The 26,343-nt window shown below is 38.7% G+C and overlaps 1 protein-coding gene across 4 annotated transcripts in view; it reads left to right on the forward strand.

Moving 5' to 3' along the window:
* Positions 1–26,343, forward strand: part of LOC127653419 (lethal(2) giant larvae protein homolog 1-like) — a 71,617-nt gene that overhangs the window by 11,765 nt on the left and 33,509 nt on the right. For 3 of the 4 annotated variants that reach the window (XM_052140100.1, XM_052140103.1, XM_052140102.1), the window contains 4 exons: positions 9,914–9,995; positions 10,121–10,251; positions 10,588–10,728; positions 19,013–19,175. In XM_052140100.1, coding sequence (XP_051996060.1) covers positions 9,914–9,995; positions 10,121–10,251; positions 10,588–10,728; positions 19,013–19,175 — 517 coding nt within the window. The remainder of the gene's footprint in view (positions 1–9,913; positions 9,996–10,120; positions 10,252–10,587; positions 10,729–19,012; positions 19,176–26,343) is intronic. The other variant, XM_052140104.1, reaches the window with a different exon arrangement.

Consider the following 26,343-nt stretch of genomic DNA (forward strand, 5'->3'; position numbering starts at 1 on the left):
GTTTTTATTGAGTCGTCTTCCCTCTGCATTGCTCTGAGCCAGGGAGTTTGCATCCATGCCACTGCAAAACCTTAAACATTTGTCTGGCCTAAAGGCATAGCCATATCAAAACTTTTACTTTGGCATGCTGCCCCATGAAATACTACTCTCATGTTTCATGTTCAAACAGGGAGGGGGTGGGGGTGTCCTCTGTATTGATTTAACACAGCTGAGGAAACACTTGGTTGCCTTCATCAGTTCTTTCATAACTGCTCAATCTTTTGCCGGAGTTGCCTCTTCCTGATGGTGTTAAATGTCCATTGATGTCTCTGTGCATATCTTTCCTCTCATGTGTAGCATCTTCCAGGCAAGCCATTAGTATTCTGTTGTGAGCCTCACAGACATACACCAGGACCTCAAAATCGGTCCTTCCCCCTGTCATCAACAGCTGTCTCCAGTAACACATTTCACATTTTTAAAAGCAATCTAGAAGTTCTTAGAAATCCAAGTAACACATGAATGGTGAAGAAGACTCATTGAATTTGGTTTCTTCCAAACCTTTCCACTTAAAGTGCCTTTGTTTAATTACAAATTGTGGAGTATTACTGGATTGGAAAGTGTTTGCTTGAGGGGTTATTACAGGGAGCTTTTTTTGGCTTTGTTTGGTTCGGAAATATGCAACACCTATGAAGGAACTGAAAATCTCATTCGAAAGGGCTGCTCCAGTCGGTCTTATTTTTTGTGACAAGAACAGAAAATGGTTGTGCGCCCTGTTGGTAAACTAAAGTTCATTGTTTGTTCTCTGGAACTAGAACTGCAGTTTTTAATTGCCAACAAAGCCATAGTTTAGCAAGAGCTGTTGTATGTCAAATGCTTCATCAGTGTTTTGATAGTTAAAAGGGTTGAGAATCATCTGTATCACCTCAATGTCCTCAAATTAATCTCAAATTAGCCTAGAGCATGCTTTTATTCAGTTGCTCCCTGTTGAAAAGTGTGTGGGCATTTAAAGAAATATTCCAGATTCAATACAAGTCAAGATGGTGAGGTGGTAATGTTGATTACCACAATAATTACTTTGCCTCATCCCTCTTTTTCTTAGAAAAGTTAAGAAACAAAAATTGAGGTTACATTTTGGCACTTACAATGGAAGTGGATGGGGCCAATTTATGGAGGGTTTAAAGGCAGAAATGTGAATTTGTGAAGTGCTTGCATTAATGCTTCTGTTAAAACATTGTTTTGACTAAAATCATGTTAACACACATATAGTTTATGTCTTGTGTCTTTTTTTTAACAGGTTGAACCCAGAATATTCCTTTTAGTCACACAATTGTTTTTAAATAAATGTCATTGTAATTGATGTTAAATACTAAACCAAGTAACATCTGCAAATGTAGTTTGATTTTGTGTTTCCGGTTATGTTGGTTTCATTTGTCATTGGAATCAATAAAAATTGTTAATAACAAAACATTTATTGTAGTGCTGTCAGTCGTTTAAAGTTAATTACTATAGTTAATTGTGATTAATCACAGATTTTGAAAGTGCCAAAATTTGACACTAAATATACTTATTTTCTTTATTTCCATCTTGGGAAAAACCATGGTATTTTTTTTTTTAAAGTATCTTGGAGTACCAATGACAGTATCATGAAATATGAACATGATCAATCATTCAGTACCATGGCATTACCCTGGTGCACGGTGTGAAGGTGTGATGAGAAAGTGCGAGCGTGAGGTGAACGACTTTGTTCCGTGAGTGCCTCAGGGTCCTTGAATATCGTATAACATGCGAGTAAAGGCAGCCGGTGGAGTTTCTGTTGCCCCCCCTAGGATATGATGGTGCCCCCCTAGGGAGTTGGTGCCCTACGCAGACTGCGTAATATGCATATACAGAGCTGCTGTACTGTGGTAGCCTAATGGTATTTTTCTGAAAGTGATTAGTCTAATTGCTTATTAGTTTCAACAAAGCCAAACTGGCTTTGGCTAAACCAGACAGCTCCTTCAGCTTATGCCAATATTATACATAAGAATTGGCGACACGATTGCTCCCATTGTACTGAATAAATCTGTCTGCACTAATGTTGCAAGATGTCGGAAATGCGGTAGCAATTGAGTATTATACTTTTGATGAACTTACAGCATAATACTCTACATGGAGTGGACTTTTTATCTGACCTGTTACTCGTCTGAGGTAACAGCACTTCGATGCTCCGTGGTGAATTAAAAACACCTTTTTTTTATTTCTCGAAGGACACTCCTGTGGGAGCAGATGCCACTCAAAAGCTTGTTCAAAACGAAAGTGAGAAAAGGAATCTTTTCTCGGAGAGCCCTTCCACAAGGCTGTTAGCGAAGGGAACATTCATAAAGTAATTCCGTTAGTTTCCTTCAGAGTACCCACTTCAAGGGCTCTGGATTTTGGAGTGAGTATAGGGCATAGGGAAGATCACTTGCGATTGGAAACCGCCCCAATCGCATGCTCTTAAAAGCACCGCCTTTTCACTTATTAGTTTAATATGCCCGCGATTTACAAATAAATATCATAACACATTATTACTGTTATTGTGAGATTATGACGATATTTTATTTTTGTTTTATTTAACTATTTTAATTTATTATTAAAATTTCTCCCCTTTTTTCTGGACTACCAAAAGGGTACCTTTTTAGATTTGTTTTCTGTGCACAGATCAGTGCTGGCGCTGTGTCGGTTTGTGAAGTGTAATGACTCCGGGCAGACATATTACAAATGTTCCACCCTTCACAGCAGTGTTTATGATGTATTAATGGTAAACGCATTAATCGCGATTTAAGAAAAATTAGCTCTTTGTTTTATAATTTTGAAAACCAACAAACATATTTTGTCAAATGTTTTGCTATAATAAGTATGTGCTGTATTTCTTAGATTCCACTTGGTTTAATATTTTATTATAATACAAAGAAATTCATATATTTGGTGGCTTTAGTGTATAAAATCTTTTTGGGGCCATTGTATAAGATGAGGGTTAGGCTACCAGTTTGTATGCGTTTTATATATGCAATGGTCTGGCTTTTCCTTCAATTGTCTCATTCTGCGAGCATCAGCTGTTGGTGTTTTTTGTTTGTTTGTAAAATTTTTAGTAATTGCTCATGTTGTTTTGTCTCTTTAATATAGGACAACATATGTTTACTGCATTAGAGTTGGGACACAATGTTGGCTGTTTGTCACTATTCAGACCGTGAAATTGCATTATCCTTTACTAACTTGCTGTTAGCGCTTGAGTGAGTAATTGCCGAGCATTGATGGGAGTATGTTGATAGGAGATGGCCAGTGTGGGCTTAGAGAGTATGTTTGGTTTGTGCTGTGAGAGCAGTCTGGGGCCCAGGAAGGGAGTTCTGATTGTTACATGACTTTTTACATTTTAAACACTTTTTGAGGCAAGAGAGAGAGAAAGGGAGGAGATCATTGATCATATAGGTCAAATTAATTTAAATGTATAACCATTAGGCATGTAATCCATTTGGTTTGTTTTTTGATTACTCAATTGGGGGGGGGGGGGACTAAGAAGGATGCCTCGATTAACTTGAATTCATGTTCTTTGGTATATCCTGGGAATATCAGGTTCTGTTTTGAGATTCTACTTGTGACTTGAATGGAAAGTCTTGTATTAATTTCCCCATGAAACTGGGGCACTGCAAAAAATGATTTTCTAGACAAATATTTTTGTCTTGTTTTCCTGTCAAATTATCTAAACTTTCTTAAAACATTATTTATTTACTTGTCAAGCAAAATGGGATAAGATATTAAGTCTTGTTTTAAGATAAATCTGACTAAATTTAGTGAACTTGAGACTCAAAACAAGAAAAAAAAAATAATTTGCAAATGGGGTAAGCAAAATAAACTTGTTTTCTCTTTAAATTATATTTATTTTGCTTACCCCATTGGTAGATTTTATTATTTTATTTTTTTCTTGTTTTGAGTTTTGTTTTAAGAAAGTTTAGATAATTTGACAGGAAAACAAGACAAAAATACTTGTCTAGAAAATCATTTTTTGCAGTGGGAAAACTGAATGCAAAATTGTTCTAAATGTTTGGAGAGATATCATGTTTGAGACTGCCAAAATCTTTCTGGTCTCATGAACTCTGCAAGGATGACTACTGAGACATCTATGCCAAGGATCTCAAATGGGTTGCGATGAATCTGTTGAAGAGTTGCATCAAAATGTTCAACACAAACAGGAAATCCATTTACTCCATGTCAACAAAGTATGCTATGTCACATAATCTCATAATTTCTGATTTCTCTGCACCATTAGCACTGCATTGAAGTAGACGGTTAGGCCTAATAGAGAATTGGTGGGAGGATCGAGTTATTGGTATATTGACTGTGTTGAGGGAGAGATTGTGGGGAAAAACTGACAGGGCCTCTCTGTTAATGTTGATGACCTGTGGAATAATCAGGACTGAGTGTGAGAGAATTCTGCAGAAATTTCTGCTCCAGGCTCCTCTTGTTTTATTCCAAGAATCAGAACTGTGTACTAGCTGTCCCAGCATGTTTCATACACCTTCTGTGCCACTTTAATGACCCTCTTTTGTCATGTACAACTCTCTTGTCTCTATTCTTTATTTCTTGCTCTTTCTTTTGAACATCTCATCCACCTCTCCTCATATCTTTCTCTCTGCTATTGTGCAGGCGTATGACGCAAGTAGGGATAATGTACAGCCATTATTGCAAAATAAACCCGGGCAGGGGAATCAGGATCAAAACCTTATATCATCCCGAAGGGGCTAGTTTGCAATAATGACCAGCTGACTGTACATTATTGCACTTATTCAAACTGTTCTCATAGAACCATCTTAATGAAATTTTGCTAAATGAGTTTTAGATGGCTTGTTGGTATCATGGCAGTTTTCTGGAGAAATGAACACTGAGGTGCTTTCATTCCATTTCACACAAATCATGTATAAAATGGCAGATTATCAGATCATAAATACTTACTTTTCACCCTGTTCCTGACAAAATGCTATCCTAAAAAAACCTTTTGCTATAACTCATTACTTCTAAGGCTATACATTTTCATTTTTCATTACATAAACCACATTTGTAAGCTTGTTCAGGGTCTATCAAACTGTGCAATATTTGAACTGGTATTGTTGCACTTGTGATGCAAAAGATCAAAGTACGAGTCCCGCAGAGTTCGTGACTTGACATACAGATACAGTGCATCCGGAAAGTATTCACAGCGCTTTACTTTTTCCACATTTTGTTATGTTACACGGCATGATGATGCTGCCACCACCATACTTCACTGTAGGGATGGTATTGGCCAGGTGATGAGCGGTGCTTGGATCCCTCCAGACATGACTCTTGCCATTTAGCCCGAAGCGTTCAATCTTTGTTTCATCAGACCAGAGAATTTAGTTTCTCATGGTCTGAGAGTCCTTCAGGTGCCTTTTGGCAAACTCCAGGTGGGCTGTCATGTGCCCTTTTACTGAGGAGTGGCTTCCGTCTGGCCACTCTACCATACAGACCTGATTGGTGGAGATGGTTGTTCTTCTGGAAGGTTTTCCTCTCTCCACAGAGAAATGCTGGAGTTCTGTCAGAGTGATCATCGGTTTCTTGGTCACCTCCCTGACTAAGGCCCTTCTCACCCGATCGCTCAGTTTGGCCAGACGGTCAGCTCTAGGAAGAGTCCTGGTGCTTCCAAACTTCTTCCATTAATGGATGATGGAGGCCACTGTGCTCATTGGGACCTTCAATGCTGCAGAAATGTTTCTGTAACATTCCCCAGATCTGTGCCTCGACACAATCCTGTCTCGGAGGTCTACAGACAATTCCTTGGACTTCATGGCTTGGTTTGTGCTCTGACATGCACTGTTAACAGTTGGACCTTATATAGACATATAGGTTTGTTGACCTTTTAACCTTAAAAATATGTTTCAGAGAACGTTGAACTTGTGTATAGCGCCACTCAGTGGACATTTCACATTGGAACTGGAACATTGGAGTGGCAATGTCCCACATAATCTCATTTTGCAAATATTTTGCCACGGTCACACACTTTTTATGAAATCGTATTCTACTTTTTAAATGGCGGCTTACCAGTTACAAATATGAATGTGAAATATTGATTTACTTGAGTTACTTTTATGTTTTTTGAAGAGAGGCCAGGGAGTATGAAGGATCGAGACATGAAACTAGTAAAGTGTGGTCAGAGACACCATAATCCTAAATAATGGAGTAGAGCTGGTCAAAGGAAAGATGGAAGTGTAAAGTTTTGTTTGGTCATCCTTATGCCTTAGACTTAAAGGAATTTCTTGTTTCCTTTTGTTCCTTTATATTTATATATATATATGTTTTGGTAATTCAAATTATGCCACACATGCTGTTGATTGAGCTTAACTTGTATTGAACCTGGAATATTCCTTTAAATATTCACATTGGGCTCGCTGCAGCCTGATTCCTGTCCTGTTCATTTTGTTCCATTTGTTTGAGAGGTTGTTTTCAATGCACTCAATGTCATTGTATTTTCACTGTAACGTCCACATGTACATTTTTTGTTTTATGTGCAAGCAAGCTTCACTCAATCTTGCATGTTTCCTAACTTTTAACATTTTCATTATGAAGTGTTTTAGCATATATGAGCCCTTCTTCAAATAGTACACTACATGTTATGCCTGTTCCTGTGTGACATAATAGAAATGCTGCCATGGCAACCAAGAGGTCTTCAGAATGGAGCAGTTCGTTAGAGGTGGTGTTTCGAGCGCTGGGTTGTGTAAGTCATTAGCGGGTTGATTAGGCAGGAGCTGAAGTGGCTCTCGCTGAGCTGTGTGTGAGGTGGCATGGGTGACGTGTGGCAGTGCCACACAGTCTGAGCTTTTGTTCTTGGTTCAGGCAAGCTGACAGTGTGTCCTGGGCTCCAGTCACACCACCACAACAGCATCTATCTGTTCTTCTTGCTCTGAATTAAACGTCTAACCTTTGTCACAAGCAAGTTTACAGGGAGCAGAAGGCTGTAAATTGAACACTAAGGGGCCATTCAAACCGAACACGAATGGTATGCGAAACGCTTCATGGTATACTAAACTAAATGTTTAAAATGGTAGTATGTTTACATGGTTGTCACATGACCTCACTATATTGCACTTTCAATTCAGATGGTATTTTTGAAGTAAATATGGTTATATTGCCATTTTAGTGCAATGTTGTGTAAAAAGTCTAAACTTTTGGCAGTCTGCTGGTCAAGAAATGTTGAAGGGAAATTGCAAGCACTTAACTAAACCATAACCATAAAGGCACTTCATGTAAATGTAAGGGAGATTTTAAAGGTATAGTTCGCCCAAAAATGTAATTTTATTTTCATCATTTACTCACTCTCAGGTAGGAGAGTTTATATTAAAAAAGGACTTAAATTTCTGTTTCTCACCCACACTTATCATATCGCTTCTGAAGATATGGGTTTATCCGCTGGAGTCTTATGGCTTTTTGGACCTTCAAGGTTGTGGCCACCATTCACTTGCATTGTATGGACATACAGGGCTGAAATATTCCTCAAAGTCTTAATATTTCATACACAATAAATTCATACACATCTGGGATGGCATGAGAGTGAGTAAATTTTGGGTGAACTACCAATTTTAAAATCATGGGTTTATCACTTCCAGGTCAGTTGTCACACTGTAAATGTAAGGTCAAGTTGAGTGCTTTTCATTGTGGGATACGGTATTGCATCAGTATTTTATACTGCACAATTTTTCAAATGAAGTGTATACAATGTAGTAAACACAGTATACATAAAGCCAAGTTTCTAACATTATAACATGGAATATAGCAGTGTATATATATATATATATATATATATATATATATATATATATATAAGCATAAATATAGTAGTATGCCATTTGGAATATACCCATGGTGTTTTTGAAGAGCTGCTCTCTTTCAGCAAAGTCTGTGAATTCAGTTATTCGGTGGATGTCTCTCTCTCGCTGAAACTTTTGGAATGTCTTACATGGACCAGATTTGACCTAGATATCCACCCTTTTGTTATAAGCATGGAAGGCTGTGCAGATTGATAATGAAAAGCAGACTACAATAGCCATCTAGAAATAATTTGAGCAACAGCCTGTGCTAAATGCCTGTTCAGCTTTGCCAACTGTTGAGGTAAAAACTAAGAGTTTGTAAGCGATTTCTCTTGATTCCGAAGACGTTGGTGATCGGATTGAGTTTGTGCCAATCAGAGCTCTTTTGTTTTAATTTGATTTCAGCTCATTTATTTAGTGTTCAGATCTGTGGGTTGATAAGGTATTTATTTTGCTTTCTCAATCCCCTCAGAAACCTTTTGGATTTATTCAAAATTAATCTTTACACTGTGTGAAGTTTTCAACACATGCAATGTAGCATTGATTGACAACCTTGACTGGTTTCTCTATGATGGAAACAAGCAGAAAAGCATGAACATGTGCACATTATCATGATCCATAAGTTAAAAAGCTGATGTATGACTAAACCCAGTGTCTTAAAGGAAAAGTTCACCCAAAAATGTAAATAAAAAATTGTCATAATTTACTCGCCCCCATTTGTCCCTAACCTGAACGTTTGACTTTCTTATGTGGAATCTAAAAAAGGAAAATAATAATGAACATCCCGATCCATCTTTGCAGTTCACAGATACTAACTTTAAAAAGGACCCAAAATGTCCATGCGGCTCATAGGTCATATTTAAAGGGTTCTGAAGGCATATCTCTCATATGTGAGAGATTTTAAAATGAAATGTTCTCACGTTAACAGCTTCTCTCACTGCAATTGTTTTGAAAAGACAAACAGGTATTCTGTAGTATTCTTCCTTTTGTGTTTGCACAAGAAAGAAAAGAGTCAATTATGAGAGAATTGTTATTTTTGGGAGACCTTTAAAGGGAAAGTTCACCCAAAAATTTTAATTCTCATCATTTACTCACTCTCGTGCCATCACAGATGTTTATGAGTTTTAGCAGAATAGCTATGCTCTGTAGGTCCACACAATGCAATTGAATGGTAACCAACATGTTATCATGATTTCATGCACGATTACACTCCCTACTTGGGCTGTCAAATCAAAATTAGAAATTTGAATATTCGTTAAATTTGAGGAAAAATATGCACATTTGAATGCTAAAACTGCATTTGAATTTTAGATGTGTGCCAAGCGCTGGCGATGACTTCAGGCCCATCACATTCTTGCACTGAAAAAGGCTAGATGATGCGCAACAAAATACAGTTTAACAGAAAACAAGACAGTGCTCCTGCATGAGACGCTGAATAAACAAAGCAAAACAAAGACGTTCGTCTTCCTTGTCTACATAGAAAAACAAATGGTAAACTGGAGGTTGCAAAAGCGTTTGGTGTGAACAGCCCATTACAGTAGATGGAGGTCTTTTGCCGTTGCGTCTAATGCTCTTATCAGCATTTTTCAGATTAAGAAATGGGTTTTTCTGTAAAGGAGTTAAAGTTGGGAATGTGTATCTTAAGATCCTCACTTTCTGTTGTGTTCCATCTGTTTGAATGAGCCGCTTTACAACCAAGTTTGGCCGAATACCACTGCTATCTGGGAATAATTCTACCTGACACATACAGCTGTAATTAATGAAAAACACTGTGGTATATCACTGTTATTATGAAGTTTGAGTCTGTGATAGTATATACCTTGGCACCAGTGCAAGTGTAACACCTTGTTAATACAGAACAGCCTATTGAAGTGTTTCCCCCCTCATTTTACTTTTGACTTACAATTTCGTTTGTGTTCAGCAGAAGAAAGTCATATAAATCTGGGATGGCATAAGGGTGAGGAGATGATGAGAGAATTTTTACTTTTAGGTTTATTACATTTTTGGGTGAACTATCCCTTTAAGGTTTGTCACTGGGGGAAAAATGTACCCAGACCAGATAGGCAAACCTGTTCAATATTCCTTTACTGCTCATTAAGATATGGTGCCCCTGGAGTGGAGATGACTGGACTTCATAAAGACACTGCTGCTGTTACACAAATACACTTCATTCATGCACAGGTAAGGTTTTCAACCCTTTACTCATGTGGTGTATATTTGTACATTTGTGGCATTTAACTTTAAGTGTTGACTTATTTTGAGAGAGGTAGTTGATTTTTGGCATGTGGTGTGTTTTGTATTAACAGGGGAGGATACTTTCTCTATTGGATGACAACACCATTCACCTATGGGAGATAGTGCAGAGAGAAAACCACTCCCATTTGGTGGAGGTTCACAGCTTCACCTTGCCTGGCAGGCCAGGCCTCGAGAGCACCAGGTCAGCCCTCCATGTATTTCCATAGACCACTTTTACTGTGTCTGGAGTGACCTTTCTCCAAATACCACACTTTACTAGTTATTGATTTTTACAGATGGACACTTCAAGCCAGTGTTCAGTGTTAAATTTTGATGTTAATATCCAGCGTTCCAAAACACTAATTACATTTTTACGTGGGCTTCATTGATGTTTCAAAAAGGTTCTCTGTTTGGTCCTACAAGAGATGATAGATAAATATATTTCTAATGCTGGTGCTGTCTACCAAAATTAGCCTAGTGGTACCATTGACCATGTTGTTCATGACAAGAACTTCATGTCTTGCATTTTCTTCTGTAGTGCGACCCGTGTGACCGTTATGCTGTTGAAACTGAGCTGTGATCTTGCTCTGGGCACTGAAGGTGGTGGAGTGCACTTCTTGGAACTGCCCAGCCTCACGCTGATGAACAAGTCCCTATTCCAGGATGAGATCATGCAGAGGTGAGGGCTGCCATTTCCAAATGCCCATTGTCTTCGTCACAGGACACAGTATCAGTTCACACAGATGTTAGCATTTTAGCTGGCTGACTATGAAGTTGTAACATTCATCTGTTACTCAGCTGTGTATATGCAGAAAATATCTTTATCCATTGCTCTGAAATATTTCTGTCATGTTCTATTTTTATCTGTCATATTTATTTTCATTTCATAATTACTAAGGCATCATTTAGGGATGTAGCATCCATTATAATGGTTTACACATGACAATGGATATGTAATAGATTATTGACTTTTCAAGCGAGTGAGATTAAATCAAGGAGTTCTAGGGTGAATATTCTACCTGTCAATCAACCGCTGCACTAAAACAAGATTTGTAAACATTGCTGATTACGTGCGGCTATCCGTCCCATCGGAAAATTTGAAAAAGCACATACAGACATGCTTAAGTTCACTGAATATTTTCAGTGTGCCTGATATCAACATAAAGTGACAAAGATGAGAAGCACACAGCTATAGCATAGTTAATGCATTAACTCCACTAGAATAACTGAGAATTCTGCTCTAAAATTCATGTTTGTGCTTAGATTAAATGCAAGTAAAATTGGTGTGATGTGCAACATTTTTCGTACTTTCTTTTTGTTCTTATACTTTTTTTGTTCTTTAGTATCATGCAGTAACACATTTTTATAACGACTGATGTTGCTGCATTCAGAGACTCTTCACTTGAAATACCAACACGCAATGTTACAGGACGCAAATCAAGATGCAAATTACCAGGTGTGGCGATTAACTCTTTCCCCGCCAAACACGGAATTTTCCGGGTTTTATGAAAAAACGCTTCCCCGCCAAACACGGAATTTTCTGGGTATCCGTGTTTTAGGTGGTATACGGTAAGGAAGACCCGCGCGCATGTTTTGAAAGAGTACGCAACTCTTTGATCAAAGAAACAGACTGCGATCGTCTCAAACATGAAGTGGAACACCATACTAATACTAAAGCACTTGTTTGATAAAAATTCCTTTTTCTCAGCTTTTTGTCCGAAATGTTGTTTTTGACAAAACCTACCTCTGTTCAAGTGGCAATAAAAAAAGAACAAATGAAGATAAATTAAAATCGGCTCAGATCTTTATTTTGATAGCATCTTCATATATTCATGGAAGAAAATATTCTGCGGACCATTAATGTTTAGCGAAAATCGTCAAAAACCCTGGCGGTGGCTGGCAACTTTTTTTTAAAACGCTGGCGGGGAAAGAGTTAAGGATGGGCATTTTGAGTAATTTTGTTGTCGAGTACTCTAACACAGTAATCGATTACTTGAAATTTAAGTTCAACCTTCAAACTTTTGAACCAGTTTTACTTATTTAAAAAGAAGCATAAAATAGATCTAGATTAAAAAATGATAAAAAACTAAATCAATTTGTACTCTCACATAAAAAAAGTATTTTCCAAGTCTTTTAAAGCAATACTGTCACTTTAAATAATGACAGAAACTTATTACCACTAATTTTCATTGCTGCCCACAGAAGGCTCGCTCATTTTGTTGCTAGCCAGTTACCAAGGTGATACTCAAAAGGCTGCTTGTTACCCTGAGTCCAATGAATGAAACCAGAAGTTTCTATGATGTTCTGTTGCAGAGATATGTTTTGTTACTTGGTTGCTAGGGTGATCTTTCTTGGTTGCTAGGCAGTTTTCAGAGTGATACTAACAAGGCTGCTTACTGGCTTGAGTCATAAAAGCCAACAATGAAGTCTCTATGATATTCTGATCCGGAGATATCCATCTAAGCTCATTTTAATGGAAGTCCATGGGTTTTGGTTGCTAGGGTGCAGCAAATGTTTACTTAGGGTGTGGCTAAGTATTGTCCTGCATGATTTACATTTATGCATTTGGCAGACACTTTTATCCAAAGCAACTTACACTGCACTTATTACAGGGACAACCCCCCGTAGCAACCTTGAGTTAAGTGTCTTGCTCAAGGACACAATGGTGGAGGCTGTGGGGATCAAACCAGTAACCTTCTGATTAACAGTTATGTGCTTTAGCCCACAACACCACCACCACTCATGATATTTAAAGGCTCCTTGCTGGTCTGAGTCAAACAAGCCAAAGCTGAAGTCTCTACGATGTTGTGGTGCAGAGATATGTGTTTTGCTATATGGTTGCTAGGGAAAGTCCATCTGGTTGCTAGGAAGTTGCCAGGGTGATCCTAAAAAGGCTGCTTGCTGGACTGAGTGTAATGAGACAAACCTGAAGACTATGACATTCTGATCAGGAGAAGCCTGTTTTGAGTGGAAGTCAAAGGGGTTAGGTTGCTAGGGTGTTCTAAATGGTTGCTAGGGCATGGCGAAGTAGTTTCCATGTTGACACTTGATTACTAATTACTCACCCAGGTAAAGCAAGCCAAATATCATGTCTCTTGGACATTGTGATCCAAAGATATTTTCAGCCAATTTGAATGTAAGTCAATTGGGCTGGTTGCTTGGGTGCTAAAAATGGTTTCTAGGGTGTGGCTAACCAGTGACCAGAGAGATTCCTATTGGCTGATTTTTTTTTTTTTTTTTTTTAAATATTATTTTTTTTAACCTTACTGAAAAGATCCAATCCCCATGTGTCTACGACATTCTGTTCATAAGTTCTCCTTTTGAGCCATTGTGAATGGAAGTCTATGGGGACGGTGGCTAGGATGCTGTAAATGGTTGCTAGGGCATGGCTACGCCATTTCTAAGATGATACTTAAAGAATGATTGGTTGCTCGAGTGAAATGAGCCCTCCCCCATCTCTCTACGACATTCTGGTAGGGAGATATGATCCCACAAAATTCAATGTCTTATAGTAGGAACAAAACAATTGTTTCATGGGCGAGACCCTTGCCATAGTATGCCTATGGGGCATATTTGGCCTGGTTTTACCCCCCAGGGGTATATTTTACCCCCCATCTCATGTAATGCTTCAAAATGGCTTCCTAGGGCATATGAAAGGACTCCACCCAAATGTCTCTGTGAAACTCTGATCCGGAGATATGATCCGTCAATGTTTGTCGCAATGCAAAGTCTATGGGATTTTTGGGGACATTTTTTGCCATCCAGGGGTTTAAACATAATTATCTGTCAATGTTTTTAAAAAAATCTGTAAATTACAATGAATTTTTGGTTAAAGCAACCTCTGTGTACATGACAAATCACACATTTCTTAAAGGGATAATTCACCCAAAAATTATAACGATCTTCTATTCACCTTCAAGTCACCCTAAACCTGAATTATTTTCCTGTGGTACACAAAATTAGTTATTTGGCAGAATACCCAGGCTCCTGAAAGTGGATGGTGAACGTTGTCAGTGACAAGATTGCTTTGTTTGAGGAACAGCCTTACGTTTAAGTTGTTATTCAGTAAAAATCTTACTGAAAGTTTAAGTGACATGTTCAGTAAATTATGACATTTTAAACCATTTACTTTTTTTTCCACAACTGCACTCTAATAGCATTTCTCTGAGGGTCTTGTGGCAAATGATTCAGTATTTTTCTGTGTCTTTGCCTCTGTGGCTCAGGAGCGATACTCTAATAAAGATGGCTGTGCAGACAGATCCCCTAACAGAAAAGACTGTGCATGAGGTTAATGAAGCTGCACCAAGACCTTTTATTTATTGGCTTTTCCTCTTTTGATCTATTTATATCTCAATTGCTTCTGTCTCTTTATGTAATCTCAGACAGACGCGATGTTCAGTGGGGGGTTTGTGGGGGGCATGACATCTGTTTGCAAGGCTCCCTGTTCTTCTATTCTAATCTTTTCTATTTGCAAAAGTAATGTTTGGGAGTCTAACATTTATATTTCCTATTGACTAAAGCTGAAGATATAAATAACCATCTTAAGACAAATACTTTTGTTAAACATCTTATGTACTGTATAAGCAGTGGCAGAAACATTTTTTGCTAATGGGCAATATTTGAACCCTGGAATTTGTTTTGTACCTTTTTATTTGGTTATATTTTTTTAATATACAACAGAGGGCTGTGGCTGTCATACCTAAATGGATAGTTCATGCAAAAATGAAAATTGTCATCAATGGTCATACAATAAAAGTGTAGGGTGACTTGGGCTAACATCTACTTTTGTGATCCATGAAAGAAAGAATGTCATATGGGTTTGGAACAGCATGATGGTAAATGAGTGATGACATAAGTTTCATTTTTTGGTGAACTATCCCTTTTAATTGACTCAATTAACTGAAATGGTAACTATGGTTTGTAAGTCACAACTAAATAGTCCTAGAACAGAATAGTATATAAAGTATCATATATTAGTTAACAGGTTAAAAAACAGGAATCCTCATAATTTTATAGGGCTGGGTATCGATACAGATTTCCCAATTTGATTCGATTTAGATTCACAAGATCTTGATTAGATTTTATTCCATTCTGATTCATTTGTGTGTTTTTCAGTTATAATGCCTATTTTGTTTACATGCTGTATTAAAGAAATTCTCTCTTGGCAAATGCTCTCTTTCTAAATTATACAAGGAAACTTATAATTTGGTACATTACAAACATATTAAAATTTATATTAAAAAAAGAAAACAAAAGGGCCCAAACTATGTAGTTCAGTTGCTATTTGTTTAACAGGCATAATAATCAACACAACCAAAAACAAAAGTAAATGTTCAAGTTTTAAGTTAAGAGTTTGGCATTTAAGAATCAATATTGGGATCGTTCAAATGAAAAATTGGTAAATCAATAAGTCTACCCCACCCTGTCATTTTAAATATCTGCCATTTCTGCACCAAGCATTTCGAGATGTCATTTAAATGTAACTACTCACTTGTCATTATACACAAATTTATAAATATTTAATGTGTCACCCGTTACGAAGAAATTAGTTTTTACAGTCGCTATATCTGGAAAATTAAGGCATGAAATTGCTCTAGCTTGTCATCTTACTCTTTTAAAGCTGTTGTTTAACTGTGAGATAAATTACAGGTTTGCCAGTGTGCTCTGTTGCAGATATAGCCTGGGTGGCTAAATGTGGCCCTCATCTGCTTCTGAGAGACCTTGAACTGCTCATTAACTGAGCAAAATTTAGAGTAATGGGCATCCTATCTGTGCCACTGGTAATAAGTATGTGTCAGCCAGGAAACTACTGAACAAAATACTATTGTACCAAGAGCCAAATCTCTTGGGCCCCAGCCGAGAAGGTGTTTTAAACAGAGGATATAAGCTTTGCACTCTCATCTTTGATGATCCAGGATGCCAAAATATACTCCTTTTAGATTTGTTAGAAAATACATAGCTTACTTTGTTGTGATTTGTTTATCTTTGGGCGATGTCCCCTAAATTGGCAGTTGACGATGTTGACAGTAAAACATCGCGATGGACGATGATATCGTCGGTGGGGCGGGGCGGGGTTATATAATTTCATATAATTTTCAAAAATTATATGACAAATTATAATTTCATTATTTTACTAACCCAACTAATGACTCGTCGGCGCTTTATCAGTAGGTTGCACGACACGTGAAGCATTTTTTTTAGCTTTCACTTAAGAGTTGTGAACTTTTTATTTTAATATATCTCTTTACATAAATACTATTTTCCACTTAAAAACTATAATTTCAGTTATTTTACTATTCCAACTGACTCATCCGCTTTCCAATAGGTTGCACGTAAGGGGAAAAATATTTCTTCCACTTAAGAAGAGTTGTGCACTTTTAAGCACTTTTTATTTTAATATATCTCTTTACATAGATATTTTTTTCTACTGAAAAACTATAATTTCGTTATTTTACTAGCCCAACTAATTAGTAGCCTACTCATCCGGGCTTTTTAATATATTAGCTCTAAGAAAAAAAGTCAGTCTTTGGGCAGCCTTCTTGCGAAGAGAACAGCCACAGCCATGCTCACTGATGAGCAAAAGGTCGAGGCAGAAATGACCATGTACCTGCAGGAAATGGCCATTGATGGGGAAGAGGACCCGCTGACTTGGTGGAAAACGAACGACAAAAGGTTTCCGTTCATGGCAAGATTAGCACGGAAATATCTGTGCATAAGTGCTACCAGTGCTCCATCAGAGCGGTCTTCAGCACAGCGGGTAGTGTAGTTACTCCAATCCGCAGCTTATTAAAACCAGATAAAGAGAATATGTTGGTATTTCTGGCCAGAAACATCGAAATTTAAACATGGTCTATGGTGAAAGATATTAGACTTCTTTATGCATTTTTCAGCCATCCGTTATGGAGCTATTCGATTTTGCATATTATTTTTAAACGCTCATTTGTGTAGTTCATATGACCACTTTACAATATTTCAATAACATAATTTATTTTGTAGCCTGTGCTGAAGTTAATTGTGCTGCTAATTATAAGTGAAATGTTAATGCCGAGTTTCGGTCTGAGTGTTGTTCCTGTTTTCTTGTTTTATTTGTTGTTCTTCTATGTTTTAATAAATGTGTGTTATTCATATTCAACTTGTTTCTTTCATTTGATTTGACATTATGGACTTATGGCCAAGGAAATTGTTCTTTAAAAGTATTAACCAGACAAAAGTGATTTGACGTTCGCTGGTCTGGGTTTATGCCGCTTCAGTGTATACAAGTGCATGTGACAATGAGCAAGATTTTCTGAGACACTACAACTACTAATAATTAATTAATAGAGGCTATTTTCTTGTAGCCTACAACATAAAATATTTTAATCTAAATGTACAGTGTAAGACATGTAAAAAAAAAGACAAGAAGCTAACAATGTCAAGATCAATATTTGTGTAGCCTGCCTGACACGGTATTTTCACAGACTAACACGTCACGTCTCTGGCATATACTACAGTATTTAAAATAGCATATATACATTAGTTATATTCTCAATTTAATTTACAGAGCAATCCCTGCAAAGTTTTTAGGTTAACTATAGAAGAGACTTGGATTAGTGAGTCACACTAGCAAGACTCGCAAAAGGGGGCGTGGCATCACGATGGTGGCTCGACATCGTGATGTTGGTCACCCATCACGATGGACGATGATATCGTCCATCGGCACAACCCTAAGGCACGATAGACGATTTGCACTTTAAAAGTTTAATTTCAGTCTGACTAAAACAATTATTGGGAATATGTAATGTGATCGCTGTAGTCTGACTGAAATGATACCATTCTGATTTTCTGCAGACTAACAGACCAAGGTAATGCGATTTTGTAGCTCTGCTTCGTCCATCAAGAATACACCATTATCGGACCACACATGCTCTTAAAGGCAGAGGTGATGCGTGATGTATATTTAACACTTTCTCAGCTGATTTTCTTATTCTAAATATTCGATAATGCAAAGGTGTGATGTATTCTAGGGCAGACGGATGAAGACTGTAGCTCAACTATGCAAAAACCTTCTTTCAGGAAATGCAAAATTGTTTTGTTTGTGTTCTGACATAATGTTTTGGGATGAATTTTCCTTTTAAAAGCCCCAAAGTTTTAAATCTGTTTGTGTGAAATTGTCTCTTGTGGCTGTTCTCATCCAAAGCCAAGCCATGAAACAGCTACTCTAGTCCATCTTTTCCATGTGATTTCCTCCCTCCTCTCCCCCCCTTTCATGGATACATCTCATCCTGACTCAGTGGGTGTACAATGCACATTCCAGCTCTTGAATCCATGCCACAGGCACAGAGGAATCCTAGACTGTGGCTTTTGATTGGTCATCATTTTTATCTAGCTTTCAAACTGAATTTAAGCTTGTCAGCATTTGATAATGTCTACTTCTGCAATGCTCAACACATGAACCACTTCTATATATATATATCTTGAGCTTTATATTTTGTTTCTGTTCCACTCTTTAGTCTTTTCAAACATGAACCAACGTAATGGTTACCTAATGTTTGATACACTGTTCACAAAGTTTGGAGATTGATTTGTTCTTCACACAATGAACCTTGAGATCTGGACAATTTTCCAAAATGCTCAATTTATTTCCACTCAAGCCTGCGTTTGTTTCGGGTGAAAGTAAAAGTGTTGACTAAAGTTTTGCAGTGATGTTATTGAGGCTTGCTGTAACCTCAAATGTGTATTTCAGCTCAGTGTTTGGGGAGCAAAGTGGTGTGTACTCAGACTTTTGGTTTTTCGGCAAACAGAAGTGCAATTGAGCAGCACAACAAAGAGAATAAATCTTCCAAATGTTCCCTAGTGCAGCATTGTGCTCTATTTTGTCATCTGTCTGTAGCTGTTTCTGTATTTTCCTGTGCTTTACTGCTTCAGGTTATTAAAATCTTGCTGTTTGCAATGATTGTCACATGTCTGGTCATTCCCCTCTTCAGTGTTCCAGAGGAGTACAAGTGTGGAAAATCACTGGGTCCTGTGGAGTCTCTGCAGGAACATCCAAAGGACTCTATTAAAATCCTCATTGGATACAGCAGAGGTCTGGTTGTACTCTGGGACCTTAACAGTCGACATGTAGACAATGTCTTCCTGGGAAAGCAGGTGAGAATGTCCGTATGTGTTTAAGTTAATCGTCTCCCAAATGGCTTTCAACACCCTCTGGGTTCATTTGGTTTGTGCACAGAATTAAAAATAGAAACACAGACATCAGGTTTTTTTTGTGTTATTAACAGATTTTATTGATTCCATTCACAAGACAGACAAACACAACATAAAATACGGAATCAATTATATACATTAAACCCCTTCCCTGAACAACCCCCCTTTACAGTGGCCACTTACAATTACAACATAAAAATACAAAATATATATAATTTCAAAAAATAAGAATACACCATTTCCCCAGCCATCTGAAAATCACCTCCTCAAATGCTGCCACCCCGCCCATCTCCTCGCACCACTCCCGAAATGAGGGTGTCCCAGCCATCTTCCACCCCCTAAGGATAATTTGTCTGCCAACAATAACTCCGGCTAGGACCCAACATTTTAAGTGTTCAAGGCAACATTTAAATAAATGTCAGAATTTAACACTCTGGACACTTTTGTTCATACCGCATGGAAATAAACAAAGATAACGGGTGTGACTTAACTTCTCTGGTTTAATAGAAAGTCTTTGCAATGGCAAAATAGGGGCAAGAACTTCCTGTTCAATACAAAACCAGGGAGGGGCTCTCTCAGGTGGACGTGACCAATGAGCCAAATGTCTGAGACAGACTGCATAATAATAGAACAAAATTTTGGGTAGGACAAGCCCATCTTTGTCAATCGGCCTATGTAACTTATTGAAATGTAATCTGAGATGCTTAACATTCTAAATGAAGGACTTCGCTATGGTATCAAATTGCTTGAAGTAAGAGAGGGGGACATCTATAGGGAGAGATTGTAGCAGGTAGTTAGATTTTGGAATGCAATTCATTTTAATAACATTAACCTACCCAATCATAGATAAATGTAATGAAGCCCACCTGCCCACATCACTCTCAAACCTTTTTATTAAGGGGTCAAAATTAACTAAATCACACAAATTTGTATCCTGAGAACTTAGAAAATGAATTGATAATTCTGTGGAGGCAAGGCATAGATCTATTGGGGTCGGAGACAAATAATAAAATATAATCTGCGTAAAGCAAAAGCTTATGCACCATACCTCCTGCCACCACTCCTTTAAAATCATCTTCCTTTCTTATCGTGGCTGATAATGGTTCCAGGGCAAGACAGAACAATAATGGGGAAAGAGGGCAACCCTGCCGGGTGCCCCTGTCCGGAGTAATATAATTTGAAATGAATCCAATTGTTTGTACCGCCGCTACCGGGTGTCTATTCCTGAACCTGTATATTTCTAAAATCTTAAAGATAATCCTACCATATCAAACGCCTTTTTGGCATCAAGTGAGATGGCAGTGACCGGAGTCTGATCATTCACCACTGATCACATGATATTGATGAGACGGCTGATAAATAAACCTCACCTGATCTATATGTATAAGAAATGTCTTGGATCTTTGTCCTTTTTAAGAATCAGCCTGATCCAGGCTTGCGTCATGGCTGGTGGAAGCTTTCCATTCTTTAATGATTCCGTATAAATTTCTTGCAAAAGTGGAGCCAGTTCTGTTGCATAAGATCTAACATATTTCTGAGGCAAATCGGTCTTGCCCCGGAGCCTTGCCTGTATGCAAGGCCTTAATTACCTTGCCAAGCTCCTCCAAAGTTTGTCAGAATCAAGATAATTTTTTATTAACAAATCCTGGTGAGGAACGTACATTCTATCAAGTCTTTCTGCTCTCCTGATCTGGATATTCTCATGCTTCTGTGTTGGCCGTTCTGGTCATAGCTGTGTACCAACCCCCCCCCCCTGCTGACACAAACTGGGCACTGAAGGAAATGTATGGGAGTATAAGTGAGCAGGAAACCGTGCAGTTAACAAAGCCAACTTCAAGTCAATAGCACCAAAATACTACCAACACATTAGTTTCAAAACACGAGGGGACCGGGTTTTGGACCATTGCTGCTCTTCCTTCCGGGATGTCTACAAATCCATCCCCGCCCACCATTTGGCAAATCGGACCACTCTTCCATTATGCTTACAGGCCGAAACGGGAAGCACCCGCCCTCAGAACGATCCAATGCTGGTCAGACCAGTCAGATTCTATTCTACAGGACTGTTTTGATCACACAGACATGGCCGTAACTACCACTGAGGACACCGAGGTCATGTCCTCTGTATTTTTTTTCTTGAAGTGTCATTTCATTGTGAAGTGAAAATAGCCGACGAGACAATTATCCTTGCATCAACGGACCGTCACGTGACACGTACTTGCAGATACCGCTGTCATGTCAAAACGAAAGTAGTTGGCTGTAGCGGAGTGTTTCCTAAACCAATTAAAGAACGCAATGCAGTGTCTCGCACAGCTCGCATAATCTTCAATACCCACAAATCCATTGTTCAAAATAAACTTGACGCCATGTTAATTTCTGCCTGTGATTTTCATTCAAATGACCGAAAATGAAAAGACTGCAACAAACTAAATTATAGTTTGGAAAGCCAGAAGAACATGAGCAGACAAAGAGAAGGAGGGAAGGTGAGAAAGTTAATGGTTATAAAGCAAATAGCCTACAATATGAGATGCAATAGGGCTACCAATGAGATTCAAACCTTTATCCTACTGAAATGCTGAAATCCAGTGGAGTTGCAGCTAGCTAATCTGCACTGACAATTAAGCTAAATATTAAATGGATAATTAATATGTTGTGAAGTGATGGATATTATCCTTTTAATAAGCATGGCCCAAACATAACCTATTGTTGAATGATATTATGGTCAGTTATTGCCAGTATAATAATAATAATAATAATAATAATAATAATAATAATAATAATAAAACAAGTCTAAATAACTGACCAATAACTTATTGGTTAGTTATTTAGATTTGTTTTATTATTATTATTATTATTATTATTATTATGTTAAATTCAACAGAGGAGACAGGAGAGAGAAGTCAGGCAGTTGAGGAGGAGAAAGAGTTAGAAGGAGAAAATAGGGAAATAATGGGTGAAGGGCCCTCCCAAGACAGTCAAGATGTGACACTGTGTCAGAAGGTTCAAGCTTTGCAGCCAATGACCCTGCAATATATAAATGCAGAAGCCACTACTCTGATGAGGAGAGGCAGAGCATCCTTCAAAACAAATGGAGCAGGGACCAGTGTATATATATATCCCCAAAGGCAATTTGGGAAAAGGTTGTTAAGGTATAGTGTGGAGTGGGAAAATAAATACCCCTGGCTACGGTACTCTCCATCTGAGGATGCAGCATATTTTTGACCTTGGTATTTGAAAAATCCTGGTTACGGCCTTGCACGCAGACTGGGAGATGTTCCGGTCCACCTCTGATTACGACATAGAGGTCTACGCTGATACCGTAACATGTTTAATCAGGAAGTGCATAGATGATGTAGTACCTACCAAAACAGTACAGATCTACCCTTACCAAAAACCGTGAATTAATAGTGATATTCACGCACTACTTAATGTTCAGATCTCCTTTTAATTCTGGGAATGCGGAGGAGCATAATCAAGCCAGTTATGCCCTCCGCAAAACTATCAGAGCAGTACAGGGACAAAATGAAGGACAGTTCAATACCACAGACTCTAGAAGCATATGGCAGGGAATTAATATCTTCAAGGACTTCAAAGGGAATAAAAACTCTTCCGTGAACACTGCTGCCACTCTCCTGGATGAGATTTATACTTTTTATGCTCGCTTTGAGGGAAATAACACCGTCCCCGTGCAGAGAGCTCTCACGGCCTAAGCTGTAGCGGATGTAACCCGAACCTTCCGACAGGCGAATTGCATTCTGGGTTGCGTCATCAGAGCATATGCGAACCAACTGGCTGGTGTTTTTACAGACATTTTCAACCTTTCCCTATCCTTGTCTGTGGTCCCCACATGCTTTAAAATGTCCACAATTGTGCCTGTACCAAAGCAATCCAAAATCACTTGCTTAAATGACTGGTGTCCTGTTGCTCTTACCCCCATCATCAGCAAATGCTTTGAGAGACTAATCCGAGATTAAATCTGCTCTGTGCTGCCTGTCTCAATGGACTCTACTGCCTTACTGCAACAACCGCTCCACTGATGATGCTATTACATCTACACTACAAACTGCTCTCTCCCACCTGGAAAAAAGGAACACACATGTGAGAATGCTGTTTGTAGACTACAGCTCAGCATTCAAGACCATAGTGCCCTCCAAGCTTGATGTGAAACTCAGGGCTCTGGGCTTAAACAGATTGCTGTGCACCTGGATCCTGGAGATCTTGTCAGGCAGACGCCTGGTGGTTAGAATGGGCACCAACATTTCCTCATCACTGAACCTCAACACTAGAGTCCCGCAGGGCTGTGTTCTCAGCCCACTCCTGTATTCCTTGTACACACATGACTATGCGGCAACACACAACTCCAATGCCATCATTCAGTTTGCTGATGATACAATGTAGTAGGTCTGATCACTGACGATGATGAACCAGCCTACAGAGAGGAGATGCATAATCTGACACACTGGTGTCAGGAGCACAACCTCTCCCTCAACGTCAGTAAGACCAATGAGCTTGTGGTGGACTTCAGGAGGAAAGACAGAGAACACCGCCCCATCACCATCAATGGATCACCGGTGGAGAGAGTCAGCAGATTCAAGTTCCTTAGTGTCCACATCACTAAGGAAATCGCATGGTCAATCCACACTGAGGCCATTGTGAAGAAGGCTCACCAGCGCCGCCTCTTCCTGAGACGGCTGAGGAATTTTGAAATGAACCACCACATCCACACACGTGTCTACACCGGCACTGCAGAGAGCATCCTGACTGGCTGCATCACTACCTGGTACAGCAACAGCACCGCCCTTAACCGCAAAGCCCTGCAAAGGGTGGTGCGCACTGCCAGACACATCATCGGAGGTAAGCTTCTTTCCCTTCAGGACATTTATACCAGGTGGAGTGTGAAAAAAAAACTCTAAGGATTATCAGAGACTGGCATGTGCTGCTCTCACTGCTACCATCAGGCAGGTGGTATCGCAGCATCAGGACCCGCACCAGCCAACTTCATGACTGCTTTTTCCTAAAGCACTCAGACTTTTGAACTCTTGATCTCTCATGATCAGTATACATCAGTACTGCACTTTAATCTCATACTGGACTGTCATACATTTTATTCTCTTTTAACACACACTGGCAACTGACCATCAACCACAGCCTGAATGTCAATCCAGCACAATACAACCTACTGTTTATTTTATATGTACTATTTTTATTGTATACTGTGTATTCTATATTGTGTGTATTGTATACTGTTCATTTGTATATTATTATTTTTGTATTGTGTTGTGAGTAATCATGTGTATATTAGATATTTAAATTGTGTTGTGTAAATCTGATGTTTATTGTAAATTGATATGTCTCATCACTCTCATGACTGTCATGTTGCTTGGAACCACACCCACGACTTTCACCCACTGTTGCACTTGTGTATATGGTTGAGTGACAAATTGATACGATGTGATATTAGCCAAAATCAACCATGCCCCTGAATTTGTGCTAAAACAATAATGACTCTTCTTAATTCATCTTAAATCTGTTTGAGACATTTGAATTGTAGATGCTTAACAGTGTAATGACTCCCCTGCTCTTACTTGAGCCAGCACTAAAAACATGTCCGCCTCATTTCTTCCCAAATGTTTTAGCTACCTGCAGGGAAGGATGCATTTCTTGAAGAAACTTTTTATCATATTTCTTACGTTTAAGAAAATAAATATCCTTCCTTCTTTTTATAGGGTGCCCCAACACATTCACATTCCAAGTGGAGAGCGGAAATCCACTCATATTTACATTTGACATTTTGACATATTAGAAAAATAAATTGTGTCAAAAATAAAATTATAATGACCACATTCCAACATTAGTGCAACAATCAAACTCGAACACCCCGAAGAAAAAACACAGAAAAAAATAAAAACATGCGCATTAACCCCACACATGGCAGCACCAACTGGCGTCCATCCTTCTAAATTCAAATAGTCCATGTACGCCCATGAGAGCCCACTCGAAAACTCTGTACAATATTTTGTGAGACAGAATTACACAACAGAAAATAAACTATAAAACAAACTCCAGCCAATATTAGTCATATGAAGAATGTGTAGATTCATCCACATAACTGTCCCGAAGGTGTGTTCCTCCACAAAGCAAACTCCAGCCGCTAGCCGCAACCAGGACACAAATAAACAAAAAAGGCGCTCCGTTTCCTCGGAAAGTCAAGTGAATATTCAGTGAGTCAGGCCCACTCGGCTGTTACATGAGTGCAACAAATACCCTAATCACTCCAATATTTTGCAAGAAATATTCCACAAAACAAACTCCAACCAATATGCCTCCTAGCCAACCAATAGGAGGCATAAACATAAAGAACGTGTAGATGTGACACCCTCGGACAGTCAAGTGAATGTTCAGAGAGTCGGGCCCACTCGGCTGCATAGAGAGTATCACACAATGACTTATTCCATTGACTTTATAATGGACATTGCTTGCTGTGGGCATGTAAATATTTTTTGGCCATCCTTCGTATCTGTTCAAAAGCGACCCTCCGTTGATGTAAGACATTCTTGCATTCCTTGAATCGATCACGTTTCTCTCTTGTCAAATTCACAAAGTCTGGGAACAAGAAAATGCTGTGGTTCTTCCAAGAAAGCCTTCCTTTACTCCTTGTATAACACGATATCTTTATTGGATGATCTCAGAAATTTGTCTCCCTCAGTGGATCTCTGAGCAGGAACTCTTTGAGCTCGCTCAATTTCCAGCTTATGACCTGTTATGTCGAGCAGACTCTGGAAGGGCCCGTCTAGGAATTTCACCATATCTCGGCCTTCTTTGTCCTCAGGAATTCCAACAATTCAGAAGTTGTTTCAGCTGTTACGATTCTCAAGGTCTTTCAACTTTTCCCAGACCTGCTCCAAGTCTTCCTTGGTCACCAGCAGGTTAGCAGCTAATTACCTCTGATGACTCCAGATAATCAATCCGTTTTTCAACGTCCGCCATTCTTGTAACCATCTAAGTGAATTTAGTCTCCATGGTAGTGATCGATCAACATATTACAGCAAGATCCTCCATGTCAGCAACGACCTTTGTCAGCATTGCCGACATGTTCAACTGTTCACTCTGAATC

Source organism: Xyrauchen texanus, chromosome 12 (genome assembly GCF_025860055.1).
Source record: "Xyrauchen texanus isolate HMW12.3.18 chromosome 12, RBS_HiC_50CHRs, whole genome shotgun sequence".
Taxonomy (NCBI): Eukaryota; Metazoa; Chordata; class Actinopteri; order Cypriniformes; family Catostomidae; genus Xyrauchen; species Xyrauchen texanus.